Raw genomic sequence first — 26,317 nt, forward strand, 5'->3', positions numbered from 1 at the left:
AAGAGCTGGTATGTTGCAGTATAAGTACTTACTGTTGCTTCATCAAAAGCCAACAGTAAGTGTATGGATATCCTGAGTATCTCTCAACTGACCCATCATCAACACACCAGACCCAACACAGGTGGGGACCTAGCTTGTCTCCTCTGGGGAGATGAATAGGGGGCAGAGAAGCCATTAGCTTAGAGAAACAGCTAAGCAGCATGGGACCAGAGATGATGAAGCCACAGCCTAGTCACCCCTCAAGGAATCTGGGTTTACTTACAGGTGCTTCCAGAATAAAATGTTCGGTTACAACTTGGGTCTCAGAGGTTAAGAACTTCTGCTTTATATTTTCTAAGAAGCCAGAAAACAAGCCAGTTTTTACACTGACACTTTCTCACTATAAAATACCTCCCTTCTTTCTGTGGTCTGTCTGTGGGCTAACTAACTGCACAGCCTGGCTCCCGCCATCGGGAGGAAATTGTGAGCTGCAGTCAGACTGCCTGACCTTGAATCCCAACGCTCCTTAACTAGCTGTGTGTCCTTGGGCAAGCTAGCTTAACTTTTCTGTGCCTCACTTTCCCCACAGGGGCAATAATACTATTTCATTAAGGGTGCTTGGAGATTAAATGAGATTTTGTATGTGAAGCGCTTAACACAGCCCACACTTGGGAATCGTTAGCTGTCAGGGTTCAAGGCCAGTCTGGGAAGCATACCTGGGCCTTGTGAAACGAAAAGTTTGCATATCTATCACTGTGGGCATCTAGCTCCACCTCCTTTCTTCATACTGGTGTCTTCTCACTGCACATGATCTTCAGAGGCAGCCAGCCCACGGTCTAGAGAATGCACATGCTGCCACAGCGCCCCTGCCGGCCTCCCCAGGAAAGAGGCTCTGCCCAGGCCACTGTGTACCGTGAATAATAAACCCTCAGAACCTTTACCCAAACTGCCATTGTCACAAAAGAACTCCACACACACTCAACCTTACAGAGATTTTTATTTAAGACCCAGTCATGCATACTGAAATTACGTTTTCACCATTTTGACTTAGAAAATGCACTAGAAAAATAAACTTTTGATCAAAACAAACACTGAAGTAGATGTATCCACCACCATGTGTCCCTATACTTGAAGCCAAACTGAATTTCAGTTTGAAGCGAGGAATGTGACCAGTGGCCGAAATGGTGCCCCAATCTGGTCACAAAATTAGTCCACCTCTCACCCCTTCAGAGTGGTGTCAGAGGCTCTTGGCCCCAGAGAATTTTCAAGTATTTCTCACTTGTAACAGGTTCCCACCTGATATACCAAGAGGCCGAGGCATATCCACAAGAATCCCAATGGCAGCTACTTAACTGCCCGACTAAACATGGCGCCCTGTGAAATGAAAGGAAAAGCAGCTAATTGGCAAAGAGGATAAAAGGTTACTAGCATCTCCATCCACAAATCACCCTGGGCCTTCCCATGGAGCAAGCTCTATAAAGGAAGAATATTTGACTCTGATGTTGTTTAATACTTGTATTTCAAGCAAAGCATTTCTGAGTCAGGAGAGCAGAAGGGAATTTGCTTGAGATTAACAAAATTCACAGATCCCAAAACCGAAAAGGATGACCAGAACTGACATCTTTCCTGAACAGTTGATATATTTCTGTTTGCTATCTCCACACCTCATGCCATGGGACAGCCATACTTACATCATTACCTTAGCAAACATTTTACTTCCTAAATGAAAGAAGAGGTTTCAAAGGAACACCTTAAAATGCGGTGCTACCCAAATGAAAAAGCAATCCCATGACTGATCTGAGAATCAGATGGCATTTAAAGCAGCTGCCCACCCAGGAAAAATTCTGAAAGGCTCAATATCTCATAGGAATTCCGGGAAAATCTCTCTTATTACCCTGACTCTATTTCTGGCAAAAATGTACTATCTTGCGAACTGAGGTGTTTGTAAACCTCTAAGGACAGGCGGCTCCTTGTGAAAGCGGGATGAAGTACTAGGGAGCTGAAGCCACCTTTGCCAAGAGCAAATAAGAAACTCAAGAGGGGAAGCCAGGGTTGCACTTATGGCTATTTCTGTACATTTCTTCCAGTCTCTGGCCGTGAAGGTAGAACAGGATTCCAGGAAGACGTACAATTTTCCAGAATTCTGTGTAGAAGAGAGGAAGAACACACCCCGCCCGCCCCCGCCCCCCACCTTTCTCAAGCTTACAGATTCATTTGGAAGCTTTAGGTGTCAGTTCATTCAGACCTAAATTTCCTAAAGAATCACCCAGATGCAGGGAAAAAAAGAACAAAGCCTCTTATGCCAGGAACAGAGGGTTCAGAGCTCCGAGTGTAGACCCCCTTTATCGTATGATGATTCAGGGATGTTTGGTGGCTTATCTGAGGCCACGTGGCAAAGTAAAGCTGGAACTCGGGTCTACTGGTTTACTATTCCTTTCCCTTACCTACGCCATGCTGCCTGGAATTGTGGGAAAAGTTCATTTTCAGGTGTTTGTGAAATGGACCAGAACTTTTCCCTGAAGGAAAACACTCGCAGTTCTCCAGGTGTTCAACTCCTTGCTCCATCACTGTGCCCTCACTGCTGAGTGAAGCTCCCAGTGTGCTCCTGTGGTCATTCCCCTGCCCTGCCTGGGGCAACTTCACACAGATGCCTGGCGGAGACCAGAGACCGCCCTGTTCTCCACCCAGGGAGGTCCTTGTTTCACAGCTTGGTTCAAACCTCCTGAGGTGCCAAAACCATTTGATCTCTCTGGAGCCTACATAAAACACAGCAGCTCCAGAAGGTAGATAACCCTTGGCTCTGACTCCTTTCAGAAGCTGAATGAAACAGCTCCCTGATCCAACTGGGAAGGCCTGGGAAAAGGGCAACATCCTTCCTGGTCTTTGAGAAATTTCTCTAGGTGAGCTTGGTCACCCCTATGTTAAGACATGTAGACAAAGGCAATTGGCCAGCAATGCAATGCACAGTTTAAACCTTGGAAACTTGAACGATTCATGTCTAACCTTTTTGTTTTGTTTTTTAATCACTCTGTCCTCTTTGGGACCTAAGAAAGCCTCTAACCAACTCTCCCATCCAGGCAGTTGAGTTCTGAACCCTCTACTACAGCCATCCCACTTGTCCTATTTAGACCTTTCCAGCAATGCTGGTCACACTATCATTGTCACATGGGACTAGAGGCAGCCAGGGGTATGCATTTTGACATTTCCTGCTCAGCCAGGTCCCTAGAACATCCAGGGTTAGAATCTATGGTGAAAAGAATTCTCCCTAGAACTGGCACTAATGAGGTAAGTCATTTCCACCACCAACTTCTCCAAACATTTTTAAAAGTGCTACAGAGATGAACAGCTTATGAACACCTGACTGGCCTCTGAATTTCAGAAGACTGTTCTAATCCTAACTGAGCCATCCACGTTGCCTGCTGCTCTAACAAATGCACGGAGAAGGTACACACACAACGCGTGGTACTTGTCACTTTTTTTTTTTGGTCACACCACGCAGCATATGGGATCTTAGGTCCCCAACTAGGGATCAAACCAGCGCCCCCTGCACTGGAAGCGCAGAGTCTTAACCACTGGACCGCCGGGGAAGGGGAAGTCCCACTTGTCACTTTTTAACACCACCATTTGCATGGAATGAATATGAAGGGATATGAAGGGAAATAGGTCAAAAGCCATCAGATGAACCACTTAATTTGATGCGTGGGCTAAGGCTAAATTCTTGACAGAAAGGGTCTAAAGTGCTGAAATGCAGAACTAACATTCAGTCTGGCCAAACATGAGAGAGAGAAACTCAAGTGGGCTGGGGTGGCAGGGGTGAGGGTGGAGGTCCCAGAATAACTTGCCCTTGCGTTCATTTCCAGAAGCCAAAATCTAAGAATTCCAAGGACGTTAACCATTCACCATTGCCAGGTTTAAAATACACCCCCGAGTCTCAGGAATGGAAGGAATTCATCCAAGATTCTGGGCATCTCACCTGCCCTCACAAAGGCCATCCTTTTCAAGTTTAACCCTCACCATGAAAAGAAAATGGGGATTGCTCAGTCCATTGTTTCTTTAAAGGCAGAGCCAAAAAATGACGCATCCCTCTTGGAAAGGCCCAGGCGTACTACGAAAAACAGGATCCAACCACTGGTATCTAGAGAGTCCTCCTTCTAGGCAGAAAACCAACGTCTAACGTTCAATCAATCACTAAACCAAATCCCAGAACCTCGGTAGTAGCCAAAAGGGCCCTCAGGATCACTTCATTCAGCCTCATTTTACAGATGAGAAAGCTGAGGCCCAGGTCTCTTAATTATTAGGCCAGAATTCTTTTATTTTATTTTTTAATAAATTTATTTATTTATTTTTTGCTGCGTTGGGTCTTTGTTGCCACACGCGGGCTTTCTCTAGTTGTGGCGAGCAGGGGCTACTCTTCATTGCGGTGCATGGGTTTCTCATTGTGGTGGCTTCTCTTGTTGCAGAGCACAGGCTCTAGGCATGTGTGCTTCAGTAGTTGTGGCACGCGGGCTCAGCAGTTGTGGCTCGCAGGGTCTTGAGCGCAGGCTCAGTACCTGTGGCGCATGGGCTTAGTTGCTCCGCGGCATGTGGGATCTTCCCGGACCAGGGCTTGAACCCGTGTCCCCTGCATTGGCAGGCGGATTCTTAACGACTGCGCCACCAGGGAAGCCCCCAGAATTCTTTTAGCTACACAGGCCTGGCATCCAGTCTTTTAGGTTGAGTAAAATCACGTACATCTAGGATCATGTATGATTCCATTGAGAACCAGGCCTAAGGCTTTATGGGTTTGGGAAAACTTTAAGTTTCTATTGCAAGATTCAACCCACGAATCCCAGAGGTACGTGAGGTCCCTGGCTCCCGAATTTGATCAGGAGGTGCTGCTTCTGTCTGGGTGCTTGCATGATTCAGTGAAGGTGCTTTCCACACCCAGTGATGGACTAACACTTGAAGTTTCTTGATGAGCACAGAGGTCTGCAGTTAGGGTTCATGTGAAGAACACAAACTCCCATTGTCTCACGTGTGGCCACTTTGCAGCCTCCGTCAAACTGTTTCATAGGTGTGTGCTGACTGGCCAATCAGGTTGTTTTCTCTTAGAATGTGGGATCAAAGTGACTTTGGTCCTGATTTTTCTTGCTTTGAGCTGTGTCAAAACCGGATACGGCTTCAGATGAAGGGCTGCACACTGGGATTCCAAACGTTTGGAATCGCTGGGGGAGTTTTCTCCATGTCTTCCACAGGAGTCATTCAAGTAACCAAAGCCTCACCCCGCGGCATACCTCTGAGCCCTACAGGCTTTTCCTCCACGCTGCAGTTCCGTTACAAGGAGCAAGACAATCCATGGCACCTCAAATTCTCCTTGGACCTCTCCAAAGAAAGAAAAAAAGGTTTTAAAGATGGTGACATTCCCAGGGGACTGGCTAGTAGCAGGAGTACAGCTGTGATTTCACAGCCCGCATGGAGTCATCACACGGCGCCTCTGAGCTCAGCCCCTCGGGCGGCAAGGCCTGGCCCAGGATGCTGTCGCAGGGAGGGCCAGGTTGGCAGAACTCCCTCACGAAGTCCTCCTCCGAGGCCAGCAGTGCCGCGTTCCAGGCGGTGATGTCCAGCACTCCGGCCGTGCCCCCGTACTCCCTGGGGAGAATGTTTCTTGGAAGGTTTGAATGGAGAGAGTTCAGGTCAGACCCATGAAGGAAAAACTACAGAGGATGAAAGGGAAGTACACACGTCCTTAGGTTAATCAGTAACTCAGGAGGTGCTCAAACAAATGTCTGTTGAATGAATAAAGGAACAGTTGATGCCAAGTCTACCCAGTTCCTCGAAAAGCTTGAGGATCCTTAATCCTCTTTTCCTTATACCCCATATCCTGTTGGCTGGTAAGGAGTATAAGGAAATGCATCCGGAATTCTAGCCCTTCCCTGCCACCGTAATGGTACCAGGCCACCATCCCTTCTTACCTGGATTCCTACAACAGCTTCCTCACTCGTCTCTGTGTTCACACCCTTGTCCCACCACAATCTAAGCGCTTTTCAACATGCGTCGGATCAAGTCACTCCTCTAATATGTACAAGCTTCCCATGCTCCCACGTCACGCAGACTAAAAGCCGGACTCCCTACAATGGCCCACACGACCTGGGCCCTGTTACCCCTCTGCCTCCCACTCCTACCACCTGCCCCTGCTGCTCCCCCAGGCCACTCCCATCTCAGGGTCCCCCAGATCACTGTAAGGTTCACTCCCTCATTTGCTTTCAAGTCTTTGCTCAAACGCCAGCTTCTCAGTGACACCACTTCCAACTACCCCATTGAATACTACAACCCCTTCCCCGCTTCCAGCACCCGCTGTCTCCGTTCTCTGCTTTATTTTTCTCCATAGCACTTAGCACATCCTTATCCTAGATAGCATATGTAATCCATTGTCTGTGTCTCTTTCTAGAATGAGAGGGATTTTGGGGGCAGAGATTTTGGTCTGTTTTGTTCCTCGAGAACATACTTGCACAGAGTAGTTGATCAAAACCTATTTTTGAGTGAATGAACGAACACACAAAGGACCAAGTGAACAATATTGTGGGCCACCAGTAAGGTCATTTCACAGATGTAAAAGACCTCTTCCAAAGGCTGCTTCGGTAAAAGCAGGTTCCAAACGGGAGCTCCAGGAACCAACATGGGTTCAAACCCAGGTAGGGAGGCCACTAAATCAGAGGTTCTCAAACCTAACCATGTATCAGAATCACCTAAGGAGATTTTAAAAGCATAGATTCCTGGGCTCCACCCCCGAACTGATGAGTTAAAATCTTCAGGGAAAGGGCCTGAGAATCTGGATCTGGATTTTAAGTTCCCTCGCTTACACACTTGAGATTCTCTCTATGTTTCCTCTTTGAAAAAGAGAACAAAATTCAAGAATATTTGAGTGACCAGAACCACGTTCCCAGGCCTAGGAAAGAAGGAGAAAAACACCACCCACCACATTTCAATTGTGATCCTGGGAAAAGTTAAAAGAGAAGTGGCTCTTCAGGGTCAGAGAGGAAGACTGTCTTTGAAAGTGACATCTATCCTTTCTTAAATAAGAATTAAACTAAAAACTCACAGATCTCATAAACCTTGAATTACTCCACACACTACAAGCAAGACCACAAATTAGGTAAGCGGAAAGGCTTAAATAGCATTTTTAAAGCCCAAGGAGTTGTAGTAAGAAATTGCCGGGCTTCCCTGGTGGTGCAGTGGTTAAGAATCCGCCTGCCAATGCAGGGGACATGGGTTCGAGCCCTGGTCCGGGAAGATCCCACATGGCGTGGAGCAACTAAGCCTGTGTGCCACAACTACTGAGCCCGCATGCCACAACTACTGAAGCCCGTGCTCCGCAACAAGAGAAGCCACCACAATGAGGAGCCCGCGCACAGCAACGAAGACCCAACGCAGCCAAAAATAAATAAATGAATTTATTTTTTAAAAAAAGAAAGAAATTGCCATGACTCTTTTAACTACCTGCCCAGTAACTACCCTTTGCCATGTCCTCTTACACATAAAACACAATGTTGGTTCACAATGCCCAGGCCAGGATATTAAAAAGTCTAAATGACCACAGAGCAGGGACGTTCCCATGATAACAATCCTGGTTCTGCTCTCTCCACTGGCAAATATTATATTCTCATTAATTTCATCTCCCCCTCACAGAAAGGAGTGTTCATTTATTTTATCTGTAACCTTGCACTTTCCAAATTAGTAGTCCCAGGGCAGAATAATATGCTAAGTTTACTGTCATCACAATAAATTTATAGATGTCACAAAAAAGGCAGCATTAAAAAAACAATTGAAGTATCTTAAGTCGATAGGATCATCACTTACTCTGTTTGCTATTTTCTCCTTCAGAAACGGTTTTATGATGGCAAAAATGCCTTTAAATATTCGAGGTTCGTTCACTACATGGACTGCTTTTATCCGAATGGGGAAACCATCCTGTGGGGGAAGGGAAGGGGGTGTTAGAACCTGTGGAGCATCTGGAAACTGTCCATTACCACAGCCTGGGAACTTTTTTTTGTCCCCCAGATCATCATACAGGACTAGAAAACCACTGATCCAAATGCATTATCCTTACACCTGAATCTGCAAAGAAGAGTGGAAGCTAAGGAAAGCCGAAGTATTGTCTCAAAGCCAGGATTCACATTTCTGATAATGACCAGAGGTGACATTTAAATGCTTAAATAATCAGCCTGGTGTGCAGTAGTGGCTCAAACACACCACTGAGGAGAATTGTGGTGTTGCAGAGCTCATGGGAGACGGCACCCCACGGGCCGGGTCAGAACAAAGCTCCAACCTGCCAGAGCTGGGAGGCGCGGGCCAGGCTACATCCTGAAGGTCTCGGTTTCCTTTCAACAAGGAAAGATAATTCTTGCCTTGTCTATCTCAGAGGATTCCTTGAAGGACTGAATGGGTTATAAAGACTGTAAGTGTGCTTTGCAGCAACGAGGATATACTGCACAGCACAGAGAATTACAGCCATTATTTTGTAATAACTTTTAATGGAGTATAATCTATAAAACTACTGAATCATTATGCTGTACACCTTAAACTAACATAATATTGTAAATCAACTATACTTCAATTTAAAAAAAAGTGCTTTGCATGTGCAAACCATTTCATGCACTACTGGTGTGTAAGGAACTTTATGGTTCCCAGAGACTTGAGTTCTGAAACACAGAACATGAGGTGTGAAAGCATCTGACCAAAACAGCCCAACAGGGCTCCCAATGCCCAGGTCCCACAGAAAGGAGGAGAGGTTCCATCACTTCAGCAGAAACCTTCTCAGTTTCGTTTGTTGAGAATTTCTCTGCCTTCTGTACCAAAAAAAAAAAAAGCAGAAAGCATTTATCTGTTTTCTGGACTCTTGCCCTAAAACTGATCTTGCCCAGAAACTACTGGAGACCCTGATGAGAATGAGTGGTGAATTGGACTTCTACATTTCTTCCCATAATGCTTTTCTATTGTTCTGACTGTGGAGAGGAGGTGGGGTTTGTGTCTCAGGTGGAATTAGAGGTAAGTGGACAGGGCCCTGGGGAAACCAAACAGCCACAGGACAGGCACACGACACACAGGGGCCATACCTGAAGGATGCCAATCACCTTTTTGGCTATAAAAGGGCCAAAATGAGATGCCTTTGATAAGCTCACTCCTTTGTAGTCTGCAAGAATTACAATTCCATTCACCTGGGTTTCTTCAGACTGAATGAGTTTTTCTAATGTCAGGTATATGGCTCGGATGTTTTCGGTAATTGGATAGTTGCTCGGGATCCATCTGTCTAAGGTCATAAGAGATGGACAATATGTTACAGAAATGAACACAAACAAGTAATCAGACAGGCTATGATTTATCTCCTTCCTAAAACTATTGTTTAAAAATGGAAAAGACAGAATTCTACTGGCATGGCTACTTAGATCCCTAAGTTGTAGCTGATGTTTCTTAACTCCAAACATAGCAGCACATTCTGAAATGGAAATGCAATTAAGTGGTGAAGATGAAATAGTGAGTTCTGAAGTCAGACACATGTGGGGGTTTGAATCTTACTAGTTGTGTGACCTTGGGCAAGTTACCTTCTCACCATGGGCCTACATATTATCCCATACATAGAATAGGATAACAATACTGGCTTCATGGACATCTGCACTTTCTGCCATCACAAGTCCCCTTATCCTCATGAGACCACCCTGGTTTTCCCTGGGGAACTACCCCTTCCCATGCTAGCCATACAGTTTGGGTAAACGGATTTCACTCCTGGGTCCTGAGGTGGGCTTGGCCAATACAGGTATTATAACCTCCTGGCCACAAGCATGTGATCCAAGCCAGGTCAAACAGAACCATGGGGACTCAGTTCTGGGACCTTGGCCCTTTGGAAAGAGAAGATCTCTCTTCTTTCTTGTAGTGGTGAGACTGGGAGCCTGAGACTCAGGGACCCCATGAGGCAAGAGCTGGTCTGAGAATGAAGCCCAGACTGAGGACAGCAGAGGTGGAGATGGCCTTCCAATGCGGTAGTCTGAGCAAATCCCCCTTTCCAGGCTGGATGCTCCTTTAATGTTCTCCATATGATCGAGGAGTCTTTCTCTCTTTGGGGAAAAGATGAAAATGACCACTATTGAGTGTTAACCACTATTCTCAAGAAAATCCCACTAACATCTCGGTGTCTCTTTCTTACAAAGGTGAAACTCCACAGGGGGACTTCCCTGGTGGCGCAGTGGTTAAGACTCTGCGCTCCCAGTGCAGGGGGCCCAGGTTCGATCCTTTGTCAGGGAACTAGATCCCACATGCATGCCGCAACTAAGAGTTCACATGCCACAACTAAGACCCAGTGCAACCAAATAAATAAATATTGAAAGAAGAAAAAAACTCCACAGGATTGCCACCAATGGGATTTGTGATATGTGCAAAATTCCTATGAAAAAACCTTTGTCCAAAAATTATGCCAGCTTGTTGTCTGATGTTGCTGCCAATTGAACCTGCCTCTACATAACTGGCTATCATCCTTTTCAATCACATATGTCTCAAAAGAGCTTATAAAAAGGCAAAGCCAATACCTAGTTTAGAATAAAATCTGTATCTGCCTCCTGCTAAAATGTTGAGTCAGTGGGGAAGGATCCAGATCTGCTGCAGTCATGTGGGGAAAAAAAGCCATAACAAGAGTAAAGAGTTCAAACCACACAAGCAAAGGGGTGAAACCAGTGTGGTAATATCTGACTGTTTTCGTATATTCATAGGAGGTGAGCACAGAGGAGGAGCAGAAACTCTCGTTGACTGGTTTCTAGGTTTCTTGGTGCCCTGACATCTCCACTGCATTGCTTATTTTACAATGAACGCCCCTCATTTTGGAAAGCACCTAAAACGGCAGGTAAAGCAGTTAACACTGTGCCTGGTACACAGTAAAGGCTCAAGAGAATGTGGTTTAGTCTACCGAGAGGGTTTGGTAAAGGACTAAAGGAAATGGTAACGTGGGGCCTGCAGGCAGAGGGAGGTGCCCTGCCACTTCCACTCCGCATCAGTTTCAAGAGGCATTTGTATGCATGAGCAGAAAGGGCAGTCAGCAGGTTCTCATGTTCCCCGCGTGCTTGGGAAGCAGAACACAGCAATCTTACTTTCACTTTTTTTTTTTTTTTCAGTTCTGCTCTGATGGAAAATGTTGAGGTTGGGGGCGGAGTGGACAACTCTCCAGAGTTCACAATGCATTTGGTGTCAGGGAAGAGAAGAGGAGGAAGAATCAGAAGGCCTGAGTTCCAGGACCCCTCGGTCGTCGTGTCAACCAAAAAAATGTTCCCACACATTTCTAAATGCTTTTGGGCAGGGGGAGGTGCCTCCATTGAAAACTACTGTGCCAGAGAAATGTCAGGTGTCCCGATTACCATCATGCAGTGCTGAGATCTGAAAGTGAATCTAAAGTGAATACTTCCAAGGGCTTAACAAAGCAGAGGGAGGGGAGAGAGGACAGAGGAGGCACGTGGTAGGCAGATACCTTTCCAGGCATCTGCCCGGCCCAGGCCCTTTCACTGATATCTGTATCTCACATGCTCACTAAGGAGTGAAAGGGTGGGAGCTGGGGGAGGGGTTGTCCTTGCAGCCCCGCTTGTACACGATGACCAGGGTCGCTTTCTCAGCCCACCAGATTCCCAGCCCTAGAAATCTGGAATTTGCATTGAAAGAACTTAGTTGGGTGGCCAGGTAAACCTGGGAGATGAGGAGTGTGCCAAGGGAGCAGAAGCCAGTCCACGGACAGAAGTGTGAAGAAGATGTGCAAAGGGCAGCAGAGATGTGGCCCAGAGAGACACACAGACTGACAGACAGTCAGAAGCAGAGACAGGGAGAATGGCGGGCTTAGTTCCTGATGGGGGAATGAACTGGATTCTGGGTCTTGGCTCCTGGGCCGTGTTCCTTCAGATCTCCGGTGCTGTGCTTCCATCTCCTTAGACTAAATCCTCCCTTTTGTCTTAAGCCAGTAGAGCAGGGTTTTGTTCTCTTGCGATCAAAAGAGCCTTGACTGGGACTGCCCTGGTGGCTCAGTGGATAAGACTCCATGCTCCCGATGCAGGGGGCCTGGGTTCGATCCCTGGTCAGGGAACTAGATCCCACATGCATGACGCAAATAAGAGTTTGCATGCCACAACTAAGGAGCCTGCACTGCAACTAAGACCTGGCGCAACCAAATAAATATATATACGTGTGTATCTATCTATCTATATATACAAGAGCCCTGACTAAGGCAAGGAGGGGACAAAAGGGAATAAGAAAGAGAGAGAGGGTGCTGAGCAGACGCATCCCAAGCTGTACCCACGCCCCGCCACCAGAGACGGTGAGGGTGGTACCTGGACGGAGGCAGAGGATGTGGCAGCCCCTGGGGTCGGTGTGGGGCAGTACAGTGAGGAATCCGGAAGCCAGGACCTCTTTCAAGGCCGAGGGCCGCAGGTTGTTGAAGACTTCAGGCCAGCTTCTCCGGCAGCTGTGGTAGTTGATCAGGAGCTGGAGGGCCCGGTCGTAGTCAAACTTGCGGGCTCGGAGGAAGCGCAGAAGGAAGGCGTCCTCGAGGGAGGTGCTCAGGTTCGGGTACTCCTTGTGCACCATGTCCCGGAGGGCCTGGACATCGCGGAGCCTCCATTCTGGCTTCTCCTGCAGTTCCTCCCTGGCCTTGGCCACCAGGTCCTCGGTCAGCGAGCACACATAGCCAGTGGGTGCGGGGGGCGGCGGCAGCTCACTTTCCGAAAGTGAGGCCGCGGAAGGGCTGGTTCTCAGAGAGTCACTTTCTTCTGACATTAGCTCCCAGGATCCCTGCAAAAACAGAAGCCCTGCATGATGTGGAGAAAGCCCAGCACCGCTCATTCCAAATCAGAGAGCAGCACGAGGGAGGGGGGCAGAGACGTTTTTTGTCAAGCCAAGAACCTCAGAGCAGTGGTTCTCGACTGGAGGAGTATCTGAACCACGTGCCCAAGCCCAAACCCAGACGGCATGAAGGAAGAATCTCTGCAGAGGCACCCAGGCAGCTAGAGCAGGATGCACACACCCCTCATCAAACACACTGGCCTTGCGCACAGAGGTATGAACAGGTGTTCAACCTTACTTGTAATTAAAAATATGCAAACTAAAACACCTTTGAAATTCAGATTAGCAAAAATGCAAAACAGGCACTCTGATATGCTTGCTGTTGGTGGGAGAATAAATTGACATAGCCTCTTTAGGGTAGTTTGTCGATATCTATAAAGATTTCAAACCACATACCCTTACAAGTATCATAAGATAGCACTTGTATGTGGAATCTAAAAAAGTGATACAGATGAACTTATTTACAAAACAGAAATAGACTCACAGACAGAAAACAAACTTATGGTTACCAAAGGGGGAAGAGGGGGAGGGATAAATTAGGAATTTGGGATTAACAGATACACGCTACTGTTTATAATATAGATAAACAACAAGGACCTACACAGGGAACTATATTCAGTATCTTATAATACTCTGTTAATGGAAAAGAATCTGAAAAAGAATAGATATATATGTATAACTGAATCACTTTGCTGTAAACCTGAAACATTGTAAATCAACTATACTTCAGTTAAAAAAAACACAAAAAACAACACATACCCTTTGGCCCAGCATTCCATTTCTAGGACACGTACTTGTATGTGTGTGCAAAATATGCACACCAGGATGATTGTTACAAGTATTGATTATAATGGCAAAAGACTGGAAATACTACCTACATCACCCAGTTGGAGACTGGTTAAACAATATTACCATACAAGTGGAATACTATTCAGTCGTGAAAAGGAATTAGGCAGATCTTTATGAATTGACACGTTAAGGAAAAAGAAAGCAGTTGCAGAAAAGTGTGAAAAAAAGACCTGCATTTAAAAGAAACCATAAACAAGAGGAAAAGACAACCCTCAAAATGGGAGAAACTATTTGCAAATGAAGCAATGGACAAGGGATTAATCTCCAAAATATACAAACAGCTCATGCAGCTCAATATCAAAAGAACAAACAACCCAATCAAAAAATGGGCAGAAATAGACATTTCTCCAAAGATGACACACAGATGGCGAAGAGGCACATGAGAAGATGCTCAACATCACTAATTATTAGAGAAATGCAAATCAAAACTACAATGAAGTATCACCTCATACCAGTCAGAATGGCCATCATCAAAAAATCTACAAAAAACAATAAATGCTGGAGAGGGTATGGAGAAAAGGGAACCCTCTTGCACTGTTGGTGGGAATGTAAATTGATACAGCCACTATGGAGAACAGTATGGAGGTTCCTTAAAACACCTAAAAATAGAATTACCATATGACCCAGCAATCCCACTGTTGGGTACATACCCTGAGAAAACCATAATTCAAAAAGACACATGCACCCCAATGTTCATTGCAGCATTACTTACAATAGCCATGTCATGGAAGCAACCTAAATGCCCATCGACAAATGAATGGATAAAGGAGATGTGGTACATATATACAATGGAATATTACTCAGCCATAAAAAGGGTCGTTTGTAGAGACGTGGATGGACCTAGAGACTGTCATACAGAAAGAAGTCAGAAAGAGAAAATCAAATATCGTTTCTTAATGCATATATGTGGAATCTAGAAAAATGGCACAGATGAACCTGTTTGCAAGGCAGAAGTAGCGACACAGACATAGAGAACAAACATATGGACACCAAGGGGGGAAAGGGGGGGTGGGATGAATTGGAATATTGGGATTGACATATATATACTAATATGCATAAAACAGATAACTAATGACAACTTGCTGTATAGCACAGGGAACTCTACTCAATGCTCTGTGGTGACCTAAATGGGAAGGAAATCAAAAAAAGAGGGGATATATGTATACATATAGCTGATTCACTTCACTGTACAGCAGAAACTAACACAACATTGTAAAGCAACTATACCCCAATTAAAAAAAAAACACTTGCATTTACATTTTTAAAATATATGCATATATACTTGTGAATGCACCTAAAATTTCTGGAAGAAGTACAAGAAAACTGTTAACCATGGTTCCCTCTAGGGAACAGAACTAGACACTGGACATTTAAGGAGAGAGAGACTCTTTACTGTACTGTTAAATTTTTTACCATATCCACAAGTGACTTAGCATGGCGGCTGTGAAACTGATCAGATCTCCTGTCGGGGTGGAGCATAACTGATGGGTGTCCCCAGTTGCTGTCCCTCCGGATCCACCATCCAGTGGATGCACACTTTCCACAGATTGTCCCTGGCCAATGACTGAGTGAAATGTAGGACTCCTTGAACAGGCAACTTTATCTCAAGTACTCCCTATCAGCCTGGCCGAATCTTTTGTGGAACCACAGTGCAGTCCAAGACTTCCTGCCCAAACCTCCTGCACAGGGACTGGCCTCAAATCGCTATCGGAAGCTCTCTCTGATTTCTCCAGTTCCCCTCCCTTTTATGTGTTGCTGCCATTAAATTTCTTGCATGTCTAATCTCATCCTAGTGTCTGCTTCTTGGAAGATCTGAACTAACACGCCTATTAAAGGGAAAAACAAAACAAACAAAACAAAATAACACAGCTGCCTTAGATATTTCAGGAATAAGGTTGCAGCAGGGCTGCCCAGTTCCAAAGCCCAAGCTCTTGTCCATGCGCTGTCACTGGTCTCCCACACGGAACTCAACAAGGAAGGCAGGAACCATCTTGGGGTCTCTGCACATAGCAGGTCTCCCCCCAGGCCACGGCAGCCACAGTGACCAGGTCACCCCCTCTAAATCTTAGGTCTGCACACTCTGTTCCTTGTGTTCTAACCTCCAGCCTCACCCAGCTTCTTTCAGTTCCTCCCAGAGGTGTTTTTCTTATCCTCTGCACATCCTGTTTCCTCTGACTAGCATGCTCATGACCAATATCAATTCACCCTTTGGTCCCCATTAGATGCTACTTCATTTATTCAACAAATATTGAGCACTTGGTAGGTACCAGGCCCTCATCCAGGCACTGGGGGCAACTACTAGAAGATAATAAATGCTATGGAGAGAAACAAAAGAGGCAAGGGGGTTGCATGTACCTGGGGATAGGACTTGCAATTTTAAGTAGGGTGATCAGGGAAGTCCTCACCCAAGTGACGTGTGTGAGAAGATGAAGGTGAGGGAGCAAGCCATTCTGGGGGAAGAAAAAGTGCAAAGCCTGAGGCAGGACCATGGCTGGCTTTTTCAAGGAACAGGGAGGAGGCCAGTATGGCAAGAGCCAAATGCGCAAGGTGGAGAATATTGGCAGATGAATTTAGAGAGGAACTGGGGACCCAGTTGGTACTGGGCTTTGTAGGCCAGTAAGAGCATGGTTACTCTGACTTCAGTGGGAGCCAAGGAGGGTTTTGAGTAGACTGACATGATCGGATTTAGATTTCAAAAAGATCACTGGGCTATCTTGAGAATGGACTGTAAGAGGATGAGAACAGAGGCAAAGAGACCATTTAGAGGCTACTGCAATAATCCAGGTGAGGGATGATGGTGCTTAAAGCGGGAAGCCTTCTCTGACTCCGGGCCAGGTTAGGAGCTCCCCTCACCCCTGCAGGAGCTCTTCTGCATAGCACTGTTGCAACTGTAGGCAATTTGTGCACAACATCCACATCTGTCTTGTTCATCACCTTAAACCCACCCAGCACTTAACAGGGTGTCAGACACATAGTCTGTGCTCCATAAATATTTGTTGAATGGGTTTAATCTGCTTGGCGGAGGTATGCTGAGTGAGGAATAGATCAACAATCATGGTTCACAGGACCCACCCTGGGCTCTGTTTTCCTGGCAGTCACCAACAGATGTCTGTAATCTCAATCGAGTAATTAGCCAGAAGACAGACTGTAGCATCCACGGACTACAGGCCTAGCCTCCAAGTCCCTCTCCAGCCTGTCTCCCACCTTTCCCCCTCTCAATGCACATTAAATGTCAGCCAAAGCAAACTAATGATCCACCATTCTTGGAACACCTCATGCATTTCTGTTACCTCTGCCTGGAATTTCCTTGCCTCATTTGTTCTCAACCAGACAACTCATCACCTTCCAGGCCCAGCTTCAATGTCACCTCCTCTATGAAGCCCTCCTTGACTCCCCCAGGGTGACTCTCTCCCGTTTTCCACAGCACTGGGTTTCTACTTCTCTTTCAGAAAATGCAGGCCAGTGTCTTGTGTGTTTACCTGAAACTCCTCCAAGCCAGTTTTACCCATCCATTCATTTATCAAAGAATTACTGATCACCTGTGGCAGGCACTGTGCTTACAGGTGCTGGGCACACAACAACGAACAATATAATTCTTTGCCTTATGAAATTTAACTCATAGTGGAATGATGAAAAGAGATAATATGTACTTGAGCATTTTACCATGTATCAAGTACTGTGATAAGCACTTTACATCCATCTCTTGTTTAATCTTCACAGTATTTGGTGAGAGCACTAATACTGTTCCTATTTTACAAAGGGGGAAACTGCCCACTAGAATGTAAATTCCATGGGGGCAGACAACTTGCCTGCCGCGTTCCCTGCTATCCCCAGTGCCTGGCCCATGATGGTACTCTGTAAATACCAGCGGATGATGTGAGGTTAAGGGCCCAAGGGTACACACCTAAGTGAGGCAGAACAAGGATGTATCTAGCCCCACACTGGGCTCTACGCTGCACCTAGAGCTTCCTGTTTAATCTCCAGGGCCTTGGCAGTATCAAGCACAGAGCAGGACCCAGTCACAGTCTGGTAAATGAATTGATGGGTGGGCATACAGATGGGTGCAAACACCATTTGTTAGGGTCAAGCCGGGAATCTTCCCTCACCCCCGGAGCCTATCATTTTTCGAGCATCACCTTCCTTCCCCTCCTACCCCAAGAAGAGGTCAGGAATCACCATTCCTGAAGCCCCAGAGACCCCACGTCCTGTCGACAGCCTTCCGAGGCCCCCACTTCCGGCTGCCACCCCTTCCCCAGGTGTCCCCATTTCCTGGGGTCTCTCTTTACTCGGATGCCCCACTTCCGGTCGTCCCTCCCTCTCAAGGGTCCCTCTCTCTGACCCCCGGGGCACACCGGCTCGCGGGCACTCACCGGCCCGGCTACGGGGCGGAGCGCGGGTCAATCGGCGGCGGGAGCCTCGTCTCGCAGCGCGCACAGAACCGACCCGCACTCCCCACCCGGCCGGCCCGGCCGCTCGCGCCGGAAGTGACGTACGCAGAGCGTGGGAAGGCGGGGCACCGCCCGCGAGTGCGCATGTGCGACATCTCCTCGAAGTGACGGCCTTCGGTCCCCACCTGGCGGCCAGGATGGGGCGGTGGGACCTGAGCCTGGGAAGAGGGTGGCTGGGAGGCATAGGGAGCACGACCAGGTTGAGCTGGTAAAGATGAGGAAGCTGAGGCCCAGAGAAGGAAAGGAAGAAACTGCCGTTTTCCGAGAACATATTAACTATGTACCTGGTGTTTTACATCCATCATCTCATTAAATCCTCAAATGGAATCCTACTATTTAATGAAAGGGAAACGCAATCAATGAAGTATAGAGTTTCAAACCTAGACGTTGGGATTAGCATTCCAGGATTCTCCCCACCAGAGCTGCCCCCAGGACTGGCTGCTCCAAAGGGTAAGATTCCAATTCAATGGACGTCTGTCTGTCTGTCTTTAGCTAAGTGACTTTGAGCAAGTCCCCATTCCTCCTTGGGCCTCAGTTTCCTCATCTGTAACATGATTCTTGCTCTGGAATATTGATTCAATAATTGTTTCCTGCTTTGAGGTTCATGAAGTCCTTTTCAGAAAGTGGTAGTTTGAAAAAGGCTTTACTAGCGCCCGCCTCCAGTCCATTAAAATCCCCAGCACAACCCCTGCCCCGCCCCGCCCATATATTTTGTGCAGCTACGACTTTGAGACGATCTTGAGGCCCCTCTTTCAAGCAGAGTAATACTAATGTCTTGGTAAAGACACCAAACCATTTCTAGAGAGAAATTGTGTGGTTCAGGAGGACTCAACAGCCCAAAGGAGTATCCAGGAGATGACCCTAAACAATCTGTTCCTTTCCCTACCCTTGGGGCAAGAGGAGTTGCAGGGAGATGGGAACTGACATAGGTGGGCCAGAAGAACATGGCAGTTTCTGCCACATGTTAGATGGGCTGGGGGTGGGGGTGGAGGATCCTGGGTTTCACTCCAGCTCTGCCTCTGTCACTTCTAGGATAAAGTACAGAAGACTCAGTTAAATTTGAATTTCATACAAACAATAATTTCTTTTTAAGTATGCAACTTTTTTTTTTTTTGCGGTAGTGGGCCTCTCACTGTTGTGGCCTCTCCCGTTGCGGAGCACAAGCTCCGGATGCGCAGGTTCAGCGGCCATGGCTCACGGGCCCAGCCGCTCCGCGGCATGTGGGATCTTCCCGGACCGGGGCACGAACCCGTGTCCCCTGCATCGGCAGGCGGACTCTCAACCACTGCACCACCAGGGAAGCCCTGACTGGACATTCTGATTGCTAAATTCATATTGTGTTTGTGACCTAAAGTGACCATAGCACCGTCTGTTTCTAGAGAGTGAGCAGAAAAGTAATGGGGATGGGTTTTCACCTAGTGGTGGGGAAAAGTCTCTCCACTGAATACATTTTAAAAGGGACATTGGAAGGCAAAAATAAAAGTGTGTTTTGATCATGCCACAGGTAAGGTTTGTTCAACATACTGGTCGCAGCAAGATGGAGAATTATCCAAAACAAGCCTGAGAAGTGAATGTTACAGAATGCCCTAGAGCTTGGTTCGTTAGGCAGGCAAGAAGTGTGAGTGCTTCTGGGAACCTCTTGGGTCCTTTATGGGGTCAGCATGCCCATCCCCCCCCAGATGCTTCAGTTGTTGGCTTCTAATGGCCTACTGTTTCTTCTTCTCCTGAGAACTGTGTCAGTGGTCACCTCACCCACAGAGTAACTCACAACCAATGACCAGCTGGTACCGAGGGACAGGAACGAAAGACCAGCCCCCTCACAAGACTTCACCTGAGACCACATCCTTGCTCCCTTCCCTCCCTATCCGCTTCCCTCCCTCCCTTACAGGTTCCTTCCTTAATACACCACAAGTACCCAACCCTGCCTCAGGCTCCACTTCCAGGGAACCTGCCTGAAGACAGCCGGAGCCTCAGGACATGCCTTTTTTTGCCTCGCTGCGGCAGGCAGGATCTTAGTTCCCCAACCAGGAATCAACTCGTGCCCCCAGAAGTGGAAGCATGGAATCTTAACCACTGGACCACCAGGGAAGTCCAGGGCATGCTTTTGTGATAGGGCCATCTTACTAGTTCTGAGCCAGGTCCTCCATTAGCAAGACTTCTGGACCCCAGATTGGACTGACCTAGGTTCAAAACCCAGCACAATCACTTAACTGCTGTGTGACCTTGGCCAATGTCTGGTTACTACACCTTAGTTTTCCTCATCTGTAAAATGGAAAAAAACAAGCACCACCTCACACAGCTTTATAAGGATCAAACATACACAAGCACCAAGCATAGTGCCTGGCACCATCAATGTCTCTATTATTATTCCTCCAGGCTAGCAGCACTGACCCCATGCAAAGGAGGCAGCCTTTACCATCTAGTTGAGGATGCTGTGTCCTGGGATAAGTCGCCAGACCATGGGATGGCTGGGGTTCAGTTATAATAAAATAGCCACCTTTAATGAAGCACTTACTGTGTCCTGGTCTCCATATGTCCTAGTTCACTGTATCTTCACTACCTTTCAAAGCTGACATGATTATCTCCATTTTATACATGAGAAAACAGAGGCTCAGGAAGTCTAAGAAACTGTTCATGGGGTCCACAGATTAAAAATAAAAACTAGTGCATCTAGAATGGCTAAAATTGAAAAGACTAACTGTAGCAACTAGAACTCTCATACACTGCTGGTGGAAATACAAGATAGTACAACTACTTTGTTGTACTATCTTGCACTACTTTGGAAAATAGTTTGCAGCAGTTTCTTAAAAAGTTAAACATACACTTATATGACCCAGCAATCATACTCCTAGGTATTTACCCAAGAGTAATGAAAATATTTGTGTACTCAAAGACATGTACCTGAATGTTCTTAGCAGCTTCTTTTATAGTAGCCCAAAATACTGGGGAAAAAATGTCCATCCACAGGGGAATGAGATAAACAAACTGTGATATATGTATTACTATATATATATATATATATATCTCACAGAATATATACGTATATATATAATTTAGCAATAAAAAAAGAACAAACTATTGTTATGTGAGCAATATGGATGAATCTCAAAATAGAATGAAAAAAGCCAGACAAAAAAAGTACGAATTGTATGATGTCATTTCTAGAAAGTTCCAGAAAATTTAAAGTAATCTATAGTGAAAGAAAGTAATCTATGGTGACCATGGTTGCTGGTGAATGGGGATGCGATGAGGAGGGGATGGCTTATAAAGGGGCCTTTGGAGAAAATTTTGGGGTGATGGAAACATTCATCATCTTGATTGTGGTGGATGAGTTCATGGGTATGTACAGATATCAAAATTCATCAAATTATACAATTTAAATAGGTGTCATTTATTGTATATCAATTATACTTCAATAATGCTGTTTAAAAAAAAATCTAGAGAGTGACACAATTAGGACTTGTGTGTCTGATGTGAAATCACTTGAGCTGATAAGCCAGTAAAAGTCCTCCTTTCTGGGCTGGAGACATAGAACCAGTCCAAATGGTACCACCTCCAGGAAGCCTTCCTGTCCCCTCTAAGGAGAACTGTGGCCTTTTGGAAACCACATCCCCTGTGGCCTCAGCCCACACTGCCCTCTTACCTGCCTTCAGGATTTGTCAGGGGCTCGTTTCTCCACGTGGGAACCTTCCCTTGTGTCCTACCCCATATCAGCCTCCTGGTTGAGAGCCCTGCGCCAGAATCAGATGGACCGGGGTTTGAATCCCAGCTCAGCCATTTACACCCACTGTCTGACCTTGGATAGTTCCTTACCTCTTTGACCTTCAGCTTCCTCATCTGAATAATAATAGAAGCTACTTCAAGATTGCCTCAAGGATCAAATGAGAGATAGTTCATGTTAAACAATTATCGTAGGGCCTGGTGTGTAATAAAGCACTCAATAAATGTTAACTATTATTGATCTTCACCTGGGCAGTGGCTGCTGACTGTTTAAGTTTCTCAGGCTTTGAATCAAGTACTTACCGCCTCAGCTATATTTATCGACATGGAAAGATGCCCGAAGCATACTCTTGAGAGGAAAAAAGCAGGCTATACAACAATATATGCCTCACAGGTCATTTTAAAGATTAAAGGGAAAAAATGGACATACATCTCTTAGCACAGTGCCTGCACATGTGAAGGGCCCACTGAAAGCTAGCTGTGATTATTATTATTATTTAACATCTTTATTGGAGTATAATTGCTTTACAATGTTGTGTTAATTTCTGGGCTTTCCTGTTGGCGCAGTGGTTAAGAATCCTCCTGCCAATGCAGGGGACACTGGTTCGAGCTCTGGTCTGGGAAGATCCCACATGCCGCAGAGCGACTAAGCCTGTGTGCCACAACTCCTGAGCCTGCGCTCTAGAGCCCATGAGCCACAACTACTGAACCCCATGTGCCTAGAGCCCGTGCTCCACAACAAGAGAAGCCACCGTGATGAGAAGCCCGCGCGCCGCAACAGAGTAGCCCCCACTCGTAACTAGAGAATGCCCTTGCGCAGCAACAAAGACCCAAAGCAAAAAAAAAAAAAAAAAAAAAAAAAAAAGCTGTGTTAGTTTCTGCTGTATAACAAAGTGAATCAGCTATATGTATACACATATGCCCATATCCCCTCCGTCTTGCTCCTAGCTAGCTGTGATTATTAATGTGAAAGCATTTCTGTAGCTTGTCCAGTACTACTTTCAAATATTATCACGTGAGTTCCTGTAAAACAAGATGATGTTTGTCATTGCGCTTTGACAATGAGTCAGAGAGACAAGCCTGTGCATTCCCTTCTGCCCTCCTTCTGATGCAGTTCAGGGGGCTATCGTGGGCAGAGCTGGAGTTGGACTTGGGACACATTGGTCTCCTGTGGATTCTGGTACTTCCTTATGTGGTCCTGGAGCAAAAGAAAAGCAAAGCATTGCCCTTTGGAATTGAGACTCCAAGCTTGGATAAAGGTTGTTCTGTGCAGGAACTGAGGTGCTATGACAACGTATAGACACTTGAGGGCGCTCCAACCAATCTACAAAAGAGAAAATTACAGAAGGGGGTGATAATAATGCAGCTGTTACATTTAACAGTAGCTTCTGTTTACTGAGTTCTTACTACGAGCTCTTAAAATGTGCTAAGAGACTCACAAACTTTATCTCATTTTATCCTTCCAAGCACCCTATCAGTTAGATACTATTACCAAAGATTTTAAAGTTAGGGTGTATTGCTCTTTAGAATTTAAAAAATATTTTTATGGAGTCACAATTCACAACTTTTATAAACTGCACAAACACTAAGTGTACAGCTTGATAAATTGTTGAAAGTGTACACACACAGGTGACCCACACACACATCAAGATATAAAACCTTTCTAACACCCTTTCCATTCACCCCCACTCTCACCCAAGGCAACCGCTATCCTGACTTCTATCACCATTTATTCATTTTCCTTGTTTTTGAATGTTGTGTAAATCAAATCATACATATGCAATGTTTTGAGTTGCCAGGTCTAACACATAAAAATCCAGGACATCAGTTAAATTTGAATTTCCTGTGGGACATATTTATGCTAAAAAAATTCTTTATCTGAAATTCAAATTTAACTGAACATCCTATATTTTATCAGGCTACTCTAGTAATCTTTTGTGCCTGGTTCCTTTTAACATAGTTGTGAGATTCACCCACGTTGTTTGGTTATTGGTAACTTACTCTTTTTCGTTGCTGTGTAGTATTCCATTCCATGACTATATCGCGATATATCTATTCTTTGTACTGTTGAGGGGAAGGGAGGGTTACTCTTAGAAAGGCAGCCTAGATAGTGCTAAGCAGTGCACACTGGCATCAGGTGCCTGAGGGACTTGAATCCTAGGTCCACCTCTTCCTACTTGTGAGACCTTAGCCAAGTGACTTAATCTCCCTGTGCTTCAGCTGGTCTGACTTTAATGTGGGCTAATAATAGTACCTTGAAGGTTGTTGTAAGGTTTAAAGGAGATATTACATATATGTCTCTTAGAATAGGGCTCGGTACAGAGTCAGCACCTGATGAATGTTGCCAGTGTCATCGTACCCATTAGACCTAAGACAAAATTGAAGTTCAGAGGCATTAAGAGACTTGCTGAAAGTCACATATCTGGTAAGTCATGGAGCCCTTTTGTCATCAATATTGGCTAAATTAAAGTCATTCACTCAACATTTTTTTTTTTGAGCACCTGCTATGCACCAGGCACTGTTTAAAGCCTTGAAGTGACACAGCGAGCAAAACAGCCAACGCCCCTGCCATTATAAAATATACACTCTCTGGGTGCTCACGTTGCTGTTTCCCTGCTATGCGCTTTACCTGGGCTTCTCATTAGTTACTTGAAATAATGTCTGAAAGGCACTTAGCATGGAGCCCCACAGGCATTACTGTTCCAGAAACAACAGCTATTACCCAGATAGTAGCAATCTCTATGGCAACAGTGTGTGATGGGCTCAGCAGCCCCATTTTACAGATGAGAAAACTGATGCCTGGGGAGGCTATGGGACTGGCTTGAGGTGACACAGCTAGTACTGGCAGAACAGGAATTCAACATCATGTCCACCTGACTCCAAAACCCTCCTTGGTTCTCAATGCTTGTTTTTCTGTCTTGAGCTCTGCTCTGGAGTGCAGATGTTAGAGGTTCAAGTCCCAGCTTTGTGACTCCAGGCAAGTTATTTGCTGTCTGTGAGCCCTAGTTTCCACACCTCTACACAGGATTGCCTTGGGGATCTACAGAAAGCTCTTGGGGCAGGTACAGGCAGAGAACAAACACGCTAGGGGAGATCTAGCGTCAGGAGGGGGCTTTTGAATGAGTAAGCTGCTCAACCCTTAAATCAAAAACCTTCCTTACAGGGAATTCCCTGGCAGTCCAGTGGTTAGGACTCTGTGCTTCCACTGCAGAGAGCACGGGTTTGACCCCTGATCGGGGAACTAAGATCCACATGCCACGTGGTGCAGCCAATAAATAAATAAACTTCTGATTACTGTAAAAAAACAAAAACAAAAACCAGAAACCTTCCTTACATAAATGAGCTTAAACACATGGAAAGATGCCTAGAATATCTTATTGAGTATATTTTAAAATCCGGTTTGAAAACCACAAGCCGGTGTAACTCCTATGTATGGAGGATTCACTGAACAATCACTTAGGTAGCAGCACTTATTCTGTGTGGGTTCTGTCCTAGGTGCTCTGGAAGTAGTTTCTTCCTTTAGCGCTCCTAACAGCCCTGTGTGGCAGGTTGTGCAGGTGGAGAAACTGAGGCAGGGGAGAGTTAACACTCTCAAGGCTGCCTGGGTAGCTTGGAGCTGCCACCCAGGCCATGACACTTTGGCCTCGAAGGCTGTGCCCTTGAAACCTTAGCTCTGCTAACTCTGCTACTGGTGGTTTTTTCTCTGGGTAGTAAAACTTCAGTGTTTTGAACTTTCTTCTTTGTTCTTCTCTGCATTATTTGAGCTTTTATGCTATGTAGATTTTGTTTTTTATGAAACAAAACAATACACTAGGGTTCTAAAGTGGGTTTTTGATGTCTTTAAGAATTAGCTGTGAATGCTTGTAGGGACAAGCCACTCCCAGTCTTTTTTGTGATGGGGAGACTGCAGTCCTTGGAGTTGGGGACTCACAGCCCAGCCCTGATGTCCCCCCACTCCAGGGCACTCTGTGACCCTGGGCAAGTCACGATGTCTAGTCACCACGTTCCTCCGACAAGGCTTGTAGCACAGAGTAGGGACACAGAGTAAGTGTCCCCTGCTACAGGAGGAGCCGGTCACTGTACCCTCTGGATCTCCTTCCACCTCCTAAATCCGCTCCCTGCCTTCCCCCAGGGCCCCGAGAATTAGTGAATGAACCACGTCACTATAAAGTGCTAATAGTTTATAGGTTTTTTAAAACGCAAGTGGCAAGAGACACAAGCCACAGCCAGATGGATGACTAACGGGGGCCCATGGGCTGGGGGGCGTGGCCATCCAAGAGCCCCAGAAATCACTGCCCAGGCTGGTAGGGGAAGGGCTCAAGCCTCACCCCAGGAAGGGGTTGTTGGGAGTTTTCTGCCCGTGACCCCACTCATGACCCCAACTCCTATCACCCCAGCCTCAAAAAGGCTGGGCCCACAGAGCCATAAATTCCTGCTATCATTAGGCAGTATCTCTACAGCTCAGGCTGTTTGCCAGG

At 46.1% G+C, this 26,317-nt stretch overlaps 1 protein-coding gene across 3 annotated transcripts in view; it reads right to left on the reverse strand.

The window, feature by feature from the left end:
- TTPAL (alpha tocopherol transfer protein like) overlaps positions 1-18,140 on the reverse strand; it is a 28,524-nt gene extending 10,384 nt beyond the window's left edge. Inside the window, exons 1-5 of one of the 3 annotated variants that reach the window (XM_060079499.1) lie at positions 18,042-18,140; positions 12,312-12,771; positions 9,174-9,265; positions 7,816-7,926; positions 960-5,672 (exon numbers count right to left, since the gene is read on the reverse strand). In XM_060079499.1, the coding sequence (XP_059935482.1) occupies positions 5,394-5,672; positions 7,816-7,926; positions 9,174-9,265; positions 12,312-12,756 (927 nt within the window). In that variant the 5' untranslated portion in view covers positions 12,757-12,771; positions 18,042-18,140 and the 3' untranslated portion in view covers positions 960-5,393. Of the gene's footprint in view, positions 1-959; positions 5,673-7,815; positions 7,927-9,071; positions 9,266-12,311; positions 12,772-18,041 lie in introns of those variants that run through there. The other 2 variants (XM_060079498.1, XM_060079500.1) reach the window with 2 other exon arrangements.
- Positions 18,141-26,317: the final 8,177 nt, after the last annotated feature.

This window comes from Mesoplodon densirostris, chromosome 16, assembly GCF_025265405.1.
Source record: "Mesoplodon densirostris isolate mMesDen1 chromosome 16, mMesDen1 primary haplotype, whole genome shotgun sequence".
NCBI lineage: Eukaryota > Metazoa > Chordata > Mammalia > Artiodactyla > Ziphiidae > Mesoplodon > Mesoplodon densirostris.